This window comes from Amblyomma maculatum, chromosome 10 (genome assembly GCF_055883805.1).
Source record: "Amblyomma maculatum isolate TAMU_Amacu chromosome 10, ASM5588380v1, whole genome shotgun sequence".
NCBI classification, from domain to species: Eukaryota; Metazoa; Arthropoda; class Arachnida; order Ixodida; family Ixodidae; genus Amblyomma; species Amblyomma maculatum.
The window spans coordinates 44,939,835-44,949,075 of NC_139353.1; the positions used below are offsets into that span (position 1 = coordinate 44,939,835).

At 44.6% G+C, this 9,241-nt stretch overlaps 1 protein-coding gene and 1 non-coding gene across 2 annotated transcripts in view; one reads left to right on the forward strand and one right to left on the reverse strand.

Annotated features, from left to right (window-relative positions):
- yata (N-terminal kinase-like protein yata) overlaps positions 1 to 7,999 on the reverse strand; it is a 21,702-nt gene extending 13,703 nt beyond the window's left edge. The window contains exons 1-12 of the mRNA XM_084582653.1: positions 7,568 to 7,999; positions 7,329 to 7,388; positions 7,134 to 7,214; positions 6,931 to 7,050; positions 6,610 to 6,827; positions 5,066 to 5,156; positions 4,809 to 4,964; positions 4,562 to 4,720; positions 3,039 to 3,146; positions 2,709 to 2,915; positions 2,288 to 2,350; positions 626 to 814 (exon numbers count right to left, since the gene is read on the reverse strand). Of these exons, the coding sequence (XP_084438779.1) occupies positions 626 to 814; positions 2,288 to 2,350; positions 2,709 to 2,915; positions 3,039 to 3,146; positions 4,562 to 4,720; positions 4,809 to 4,964; positions 5,066 to 5,156; positions 6,610 to 6,827; positions 6,931 to 7,050; positions 7,134 to 7,214; positions 7,329 to 7,388; positions 7,568 to 7,681 (1,566 nt within the window). The 5' untranslated portion in view covers positions 7,682 to 7,999. The remainder of the gene's footprint in view (positions 1 to 625; positions 815 to 2,287; positions 2,351 to 2,708; positions 2,916 to 3,038; positions 3,147 to 4,561; positions 4,721 to 4,808; positions 4,965 to 5,065; positions 5,157 to 6,609; positions 6,828 to 6,930; positions 7,051 to 7,133; positions 7,215 to 7,328; positions 7,389 to 7,567) is intronic.
- Positions 1,848 to 1,921, forward strand: TRNAF-AAA (transfer RNA phenylalanine (anticodon AAA)). Its single transcript has one exon. It is a non-coding gene; the product is annotated as a tRNA-Phe (tRNA).
- Positions 8,000 to 9,241: the final 1,242 nt, after the last annotated feature.

Sequence of the window (9,241 nt, forward strand, 5' to 3'; positions counted from 1 at the left end):
GTTTTAAAATGCTTAAAACACTGATTAGTTTTAATGATGCGCTTTCGTTATTTCTCTACTAAGTTCCTGTTCACAGCAAAATTTGACATTTGTGCCCTTTCATTACTTCACTGATATTTGTTCACCATGAAAAGATGCTTTCACCTCAAGAACTTAAGTCAGTGTTAGAAAATATTTTTCACCACTCCAGTTCAAACCTGTGATATGCAAGATGCTGTTGACTGCTGTGCCTTCGTCCCATTCAGTTTTCCCCACTTCAGTGCTGTTTAAGTCTCTTGTTTGCACAAAAAAAGCACTAGTGAAGCATAATTAGCTAATATTCAGGTCTCCAACCCCTCATTTTCTATTCCAATCAACAAAAATGTCACACCTGATGTCACTGACTTGAGCCTGCCAAAACTTCCTGCTGGTGGCAACAGCTGTTCCCGATTTCTCACTGTTTTTCAGTTAAAAACACCAACACTATTCCTGAAAACAGCCTCCTTGCCATCAGGTAAAGGAATCCATCGATCTAAGCCAACTTCAACCTGTCCTCAGAGACATTTAGGATCTCCATAAATTGCCTTTCCAAATGACAACTTCTCAGAATATGAAGTGGGCTTCCCTGCATAAGAAAACTACTTACGTGGTCCCGCACGGTCTTCTCGGGGTCCATGGTGAGAGCACACAAGGAGGGCAGCACCTTAGTCGCACAGTCCTTGAGGGTGAAGTAGCCCTGAGTGGCAGAGAGGGCCAAGATGGCCGCCATCCTTGATGGGTGGAAAGGGTCACGCATGGCACGTGTGAATGCCACAATGAGCACCTTCTGCCGCACCTGCAAAAAAGTGACGAGTGACAGCATTATGCGGGTCAGCAGTAGCCACTTCACATTCTCTCAATGACATCTCAGAACCACAAAGCCATCTGGGAAGCAATAAAAGATATTTTGCTGACGTGATGCAAGAATCGAAGACTGGCACCAACTAGAAACTGTGAGACGTGCACTTATTCTGCATGTGGGAGTAAGCTCCTGATTTCTTACATTTAAATCTTGTACTAGTAATGTCCCTCTAAGCAGAGTGAAATGAATGATAACAAATATGAGAGAGTTAGGCAAAAGATTAATATGAAGAGTTCAGTGCTAAATAAACGGATACCTTGCTGTGTCACATGGTGTTTAACAGTACCAAAAAAAAAGCATGGGCTATCAAAGAATGTAACAGTGCAGGGTGCACCATATCAATTTATACCGTTGTCGTTTTCTATAACATGCCCTGTCATTGCACTAAAATGAAAATGAAAACTGGTTTTTGAGGAAAGGAAAGAGGTGCAATATCTGTCTCACTTATCAGTGGACATCTCAACAGCACCATGAATGAAGGAAGGAAGGTGGGAGTGAACAGTTTCGACCACCAGGGGGAGATTTTTAGCCTGCAGTGACATCACACAGGACACGGACGCCTTCTTTGCGCTTCTTCTCCACCAAAGCATGGCCGCTGTGGTCGGAACCAAAGTTGGGTATGCCGGTCAGCAGCCGAGCGTCTTAACCACTGGGCTGCCACAGCGAGTCTGACGCTGCTCAGCACACCAATACTTTAGTGTGCTGAATATTCAATCAACCCCTAAATATTCAATCAACACTGTTCCCACTTCGAGTTATTGATCAATTTGCTCTCGCCCTACCATCTGATCTGCATACCGTCCTGGTTAGCTCAGTTGGTAAAGTGACTGCCCCGAAAAGGCGGTAGTCCCGGGTTCGATTCCTGGTCAATCCCCGGTCGATCAACCCCTAAATATTCAATCAACACTGTTCCCACTTCGAGTTATTGATCAATTCGCTCTCGCCCTACCATCTGATCTGCAGACCGTCCTGGTTAGCTCAGTTGGTAAAGCGACTGCCCCAAAAAGGCGGTGGTCCCGGGTTCGATCCCCGGATCAGAACGAATTTTTCTTTAACTACGAAGTTTCTGAGAAAGCTGTACAGCTTTCCTTTGTAGCTGTTTGGCTGCGCTTGGGTAGATGCCAATGAGTATTTACTCCCTTATTACACCAATAATTTCATTTTGGCACTTTGAAATGCAACTGCCGTGATTGATTGGGGTTTGTTCCCATGACCTTGGTATCAGCTGAATGCCCAAAGCTGCTGAGCCATCGCGGTGGGTTCAAATCTTATAGTGTATTACGTCTACGAGACTGACAGTTACTCGGCAGCCCATCCACTGTACATGTAGAACTTTCCTCCCCCACTGCTTAGCAGCACGCTCATAAGCCTTAGGCAAAATGTTGAGAGGTGGGCAAGATGAGGTACCTGAGGGTGAAGATGACTGGCTATCTTTCCAAGGCATACAGTGGTGTTCGTTCGTATGCCACCCTGCACACAAAAGAAGGCATCAAGTTAAAGGCGCTTGGCACTTACCACTCGGCCAAATTGACGAGCAGAAAAGAATGCATTAATTCCTGCAATAGTACACTCTACACACCTTGCATGCATTTCTTTACCAAGAGCCCTTTCATCCCACAGCCCAGTTCATAACCACATATCTGGAGCACTATGTATGCGAGAATCCTTTCAACCCCAGCCAAAGTGAAATACAGCAAGTAGCAGCTCAAAGACCTCACGAGAAGATTAAGTATTTGAACTCAAAGAAAGCATTCGGAGTGCAACACACTGAAATCTTAGCTCAATGCAGCAGACTCGATATGAAGAGAAGCAGCAATGGCTTGCCGACCTGGTCATCCCTGGCCTGGAGGCGGGCAAAATGCCGCATCACTTCTTCATTCAGGTTGTTGTAGTTTAGCTTTGGTGCCAGGTGGACAATCGCCTTGACTGTCTGCTCCCGGATGGTGGGGTTAGTGTCCGAAAAGCCTTGAATAACGTGCGGGAACACCTCCTGGTTCAGGACGTCATTGCTCAAGTGGTCGACAAACTGGTCTACCTAAAAGTATTTGAAAGACAAGCCAGCAAAGAGCAGTTGACGAAAGTGAAGGCATGGGATGAACAGCGATATAAAACGAACAAATTAGGTTGCAAATGAAAATAGATTAGCAGTACGCCTTGCCTGTTGCAAAAGGCGCGCTCGCGTGGCTCTGTCTTTCGATGAGAACAGTTTGACAACACAGGGCACGATTTTCTTCTGGAACTCTTCGGCATCCAGCAACTTTCCGATCTGCAATTACGGCAATAAGGTTCAAGTCAAAATACACGACACAGACCCGAGAAAAAACTTGCAGAATCAACTTTGTAAAATAGCTTTGCATCTTGACGTAGTTGTAAACCCACAAGCTCATTGCGCATGGTCACTGAAGATTTAATTTTTGTGAAACCTTGATGCATAAAAATTAAAGCTGACATGTTGAAGCTTAACCCAGTTTAATGAATTTATAAAGAAACCTCCAAGGTCGAATAGATTTGAGCCTTAGGTTCGAATTGCAGACCAAGGCTTTTTTCTGTTTTAAGTGGCACTGAGTAAATTTTCATCGAATTATTTATATTAATAAATTTAATTCTGTGGCTTTTCTCATGGTATACCAACACCAGATCAGCAGACAAATGGAAATTTATTACTGGGAAAATTGGTTTAAAAGATTTGCCCACCAGTCGAATCACTATTGTAACATTCCTACCAAAATGTACCGAGATCCCCTGTTTTGAAGTGAATACCTAGCCTCTGGTATTTGCACCTAGAAGTCGAATGTCAACCCATGCAAAGCACTCACGAAATTATTCTGTGATGCCAGAAACTTTATTTTTCGTTTGTGTTTTGAACTTTTTGAGCTTATTAAAGCTCCATTTTGGTGAGGGCGGTTTCTTCATGATCAGAACATAGTACACCATCGATACAGGCCCACTGCAATTTTCCCCATGTCCCTTTAGTTGCTAAGTCCTTTTAGGAAACTGCATAACATTCCCCTACAGATATATGACTGCATTCAAGTGTACGCTAAAAAGCAATAACTATTTTCCGGAACCTTAACTGCGCAGTACACTCATGTGAAGCAAAGCACGATATGCCACCACAAACACGTTAGTCTGCAATCTATTACTCTTCTGCTACTGCCATTGTCATTGCTACTGTCATGCAACAACCAGGCTGTCAGTGTGCTACACCAAAACGGACAAAAACTCCAAAGCACATTCGAGATGATCCAAGATTAAAAATGAACATCACTTATAAGAACAGTAAGTACTAAATAGCATCCACTGTAGTGCCGATATATGGATACAAAGAAAAGCTGCATGGACTTATCAGAAATTTGGCAGTTGAAGAAAAAATCACTCTGAACGGGGAGTTGAACATCACAGAGTACTACTTTAAGCTTCAGCCATTCTTTTTCTAGAGCAACACCTGACACACTCCCAGGCAGCACAAGCCAGTGCGCCAATATTTGCCCAATATTATAACACTTTGATCACTCAGCTGCTCTATGTCAGTGGGCCAATATTGGCCCAATATTATATGCTAGCAAATTACTGGTTCTATGTAGAGCCTGACTTTGCCAACACAGTCCCAGTATTGGGTTGATGGTTTGTGCTGCCGGGGCTTCTGTATAGTGAGTGACGAAAAACAGAAGGCTGTCTTACCTTGAAAAGTGGTGTAAGAACAGCAGAGCCTGCATCACCAAACTCGAACGCATTGATCAGTTGAGGAAGAATCTTGTACTTGCACACGTTAGCTGGGAAGTTGTCCATGACAGACGTGAGACCCGAGAAGAACCTATTTTTTTCCGTGCTGTCCTTGATCTGAGGTGAACGGGACAGAAGAGTACTGTTACATCACCATTCTATGACCTTAGGTCTTGGCAAAGAAAGGGCGGACAGAGAAACAAACCTGAATCTCCTCAATGAAAAGCATGGTGTCGACAAAGCTGTTTTTAAAGAAGCCTCCACTAGAGCGACACCTTGTGAGAACATCTGCAGGACTAGGCCGAGAACCGCAGTTTGAATGAGTCAGTTGATTGAAGGCTGGTGTGAGCGACTTTGGGATCTATGCAACAGAAATAATGAAAATTTCACAGCTTCCTGAGTATGCAACAAGACATAATGTAAAATATCTATTTGCAAGCATGAATAATGAATAGCAGAAACCTTTCCAGGTGATTCAAGGGAAGAAGGTCTTGTCAGAGGTCCATTGAAAACTTCCCATATCAGGCAACCAAGACCCCAGCTGTCTCTGGCCCTTTTGATAGAAAGACCGAAACAAGACAAATAATATTCTACAAACAAATATTCTAGAAAATCTACAAAGTGACCACAATCTATTCTCCTCTGCACTATTGTTCTCCTTCAAGTCACGGACTGGATATTACTCAAAATGTAAGACATTGGGCATGAGTGATTAAACTAGCTCACTTTAGATTTGTCAATAGAAAAGAGACAGTAAGATCCCTGAAAACATGATAGAAAGGTTACCCAGCCAGCAAATGAAGAAACCAATCACGTGATTTCTGGAACAAGCTTTAGTATGCAGGTATACCACAAAGTGTTAATTTGGTAGGTAGCACTGTGTCCTGCTAGTTCTCCTAATGGCTTTTTCAAAAACATTTGTCTCAGTCCAGTGTCACACTGAGCTAGATAGATGTTACACTATTTCCTCCATTAGGAAGTAAAACACCATTTTCATGAAGAGTTAGAGGAAATGACCACTGAATTTTAAGCATCCAATTTTCTCGACACACTGTGTTTTAAAATGCTCAACCCTACAGCTTATTTGTCAACAACAGTGTAGAAGATTTTTACTGAGAATTTTTCAATGAGCGCATGTGTCCTTTTCTCCGTACCCTGATGTCGGAACCACGACCAGTGAGCCTTAAGGCAGTTGCAAGTCAGTAAAGGCGATGTACCAAGAGCTAATATAAACCTTATCCATCAGACGGTAATTAGACTTTTTCACTTAAGGGACGCATCCAATTCAGTTTCCACACTAAAGCTGTTATGGCACAGCAAGAAACTTTTATGGCTCGTCACTGAAAGGTTAGTTGGTTACCGCAGAATGCAATAAATGCAAAACACTGTAGAACCATCTAATGAGAAAAGCAAAAAGCACAAGCACATCTCCGGTGATGCAATGGACCATCTCTCTTCATCGAAGGGTGTGTTGGAGAGTGTAAACTATGATAAAACATCACAAACTCTCCTGAAATAAAAAGATATACTGTGCCCTTACAACTAACTAGTGACAAATCATCGTGATGTGGCCACACAGTGGGATACAGAAGTCACGCGTCACATCTCACACGACACCAGTGCGCAGCTGATGTCCGTGATCCCCTGCGGAGCACCATGACAACAAAAACAAACTTAAAAATTTAAACAAAAGGGCCCTCGCTCCCTCTGAGCAATGGAGCTGGTGCACAAGCGTCGGCAGCGTGTCAGGCCAGGCGCGGGATGCCTCCGACCCCCTGCGGCGGAGGGCGGTCCGTCGGTTCCGTGTTTTCAAGATGGCACATTAGTTGGCTTTATAAGTTTTTTTTTTGTGTGAAATTAAAGTGACAAATCCTCCTTTCTTGGATGCTGGAGTCAATCATTCCAATATGAAACAATATCTTCTCATTTCCATCATAATATCATGGCATGTTTTGGTAATTGGTCAGCACTTTGAATTTAATGTTCATCTCACAAGGCTCTCTTACCATTTCGGCCCTGGCCTTTTGTGAGATGAGTCCTTGAGTTCTGGTGGTAAATAACAGTCCAAAGCATGAAGGCTTTTTCTTGGAGGAGTATCGGTTACAGGACACATGTAGTCCACACCACCAATCTTCCACTCTCCGGCACGGTTGACAAAGACAGATGCTGAACAAATGTTGTTATGGCTCAGGCCGCAATCTCCAGTCAGGAAACCAAGTCCTTTCTAAACAATGATGAAAAAAAATTTGCACAAGTCATTATAATGTTGTTGTGTCCAAGAAAACTAACAGGTTTTTGTGACAACTAGAGCACGACATGACACTTACCGTAACTTGATAAAGACCCCATGATGCAACCAGTTTCTTCTCTTCATCTTTCTTTGGCAACTCCAAATTAATAACAAGTGGCTCCACATATTCAGTCACCAGATAAATTACTTTTTCTGTCTGAAAAATTTTTGTACACAATTTCTCATTACTAAGCATGACGCTACGAACACTCAGTTACTAAACACAGAAGAGGTGGATACCTCTAGACTGTCCATATACTGTAGAATGTTCGGGTGCCTCAGTGTCTTGAGCCTTTTGACGGAAGCCTTGGCAGTGTCCAGCTAATAAATAAAGAATTCGGGAGCAATGTAACGAACTCTGAATCACAGAACGCACCCAAGTAGCAATTCATTTAAACTTCCCGCCGCAATAACATGTTGAAAGGTCGCACTCACCAAGCTCTCATAGCCTGCTTTCGCTTCAAATACAAAAACTGACACATCTTGGTCACCTCCCTGCAAAGGAAGGCGTTCACCAAGTGAATGGTAAGAGCGAAACAAGCTTCATACTGAACTTCAAAAACTTTCTGAACAGTCTCCATCGCGTCATCAACGATGGGCTTTTACGAACTGCCACGACGCAACCAATCGAGTCGCCTCACTGAGAACAGAAACGGACAGCGCAGCAGCGGTACCTTTTTCTTTCCTTTGTGAAGTTGCCAAATAGATTTATCGTCTAGTCCCGGTACGAGCTCGCCGATCTCGTATCCGAAGTCCTTGGCGGGGTCCCTTGCGAAGAATGACCACATTATGAGTTGCCGCCGAACACAAACGACGCCGCTGACGCCGCCTCTTCGGACGAGGCAGTCACTTGCTTACTGCTGCTCGTCGCTTCGACGTAGGACGCTAATAATGAAGTGTCAACGTCAAGTCGCCGATACGACCATCAGACCGGCGAGCGGCCTATTATCTGTGCTTATCGGTTGCAAGAATTCCACGCCTCATTTGTGATCACTTGCAAGAAGGCATGTAAAAACACGGACCGATCACAGCCACACGGTGCTTACGCTGATGAGCTGATGTTTTCTTACATTGGTCCACGACTGTTGCCAACTCTATGAGAGCTGACAGCTGTGCGTTGTTGCTGGACGAAAATCTCGGAAAGCCAGTCCCTAGTCTGACCGGTAACTGATCCGGAAATGCGCGCGTAGGTTTGAAATCTGAAAGTTGCACATAACTTTTCAACATGCGTATTTGGAGCAAGCATGGAGCAAGACAATACAGAAAACAGCAATAGAGGTGCTTCTTGCTCTTTGTCTAATCTTGGTTTGTCTCGGACTTCATTCTATGGATTTCTTTGTGGCCATGGAGGAATTTTTTTTTTGCCCTCCATGATTGTGGCCGACCGTTCTAAGGTTCACTGAAAATTTGTAAATTTCCTCATTTGGATCAGATATCATAAACACAAATTCTTTAAAAAGATCACAGTTCAGTGCTCTATAAGTTTTTTATAAATTCTGCCGCAGTCATTACACAGTCCTTACAGAGTTCCTCATAACCAAACGATTGGAAGAATAGCGAAGGTTGCGAAGGTGGTGCCGCTAAATAAATCGGGTAACACTAATTCATCCCTTAACTACAGGCCAGTATATTGTAGCGTGTGCAACAGCAGCCGCTAGGCGGCAGCTCATCGAGAGTCTCGTGCGCGGACTGGAAGAAGTGGTCTCGTGGCGTTTTTGAGAAGAAGCTGAAGTCGGCTGCTGTCTCTCAGTGCTCTCTGGACCTACTCTTCTGTGCCTTCTAGGTCAACCCCCCTATTAAAACCAACCTTCTGGTTACGGGCCTAAACGGCTACGTGACACTGGTGGAGGTGAGGCCTTGAATTACATGTCTCGGGCCTCTCGCAGCCGCTCATCGAGTCCCAACCGGCTTCCGCTCGTGTCGACACCCGTTCATCGCTGCAGCCGTCGCCTCCGAGGTCTGGCGCCGGAGTTCGCTCCTCTACCTGAACCGACGCCAGCTGATCAGCAGTTCGAGACTTCTGTAATGGCACAGGCAAGTCAGCACCAGTTGCTGCTTCAGCAGCCTCGTACGCCCCCCAGTTTCCATGGCGCTACTGGGGAAGATGTCGACGACTGGATCGACCAGTTCGAGCGAGTGGCGCAATTCAATCAGTGGAGCCCTGCTCAGAAGCTGCACAATGTGTATTTCGCCCTTGAGGACTGCGCAAAAACATGGTATGAGAATAGGGAAGCCAGTCTTCAAAGCTGGGATTCCTTTCGCCAGCAGCTGCGGGACACTTTTTCCAGCCATGACCGCCGTGATCGCGCACGCCGCCTCCTAGAAGCTCGTGTGCAACTACCAAACGA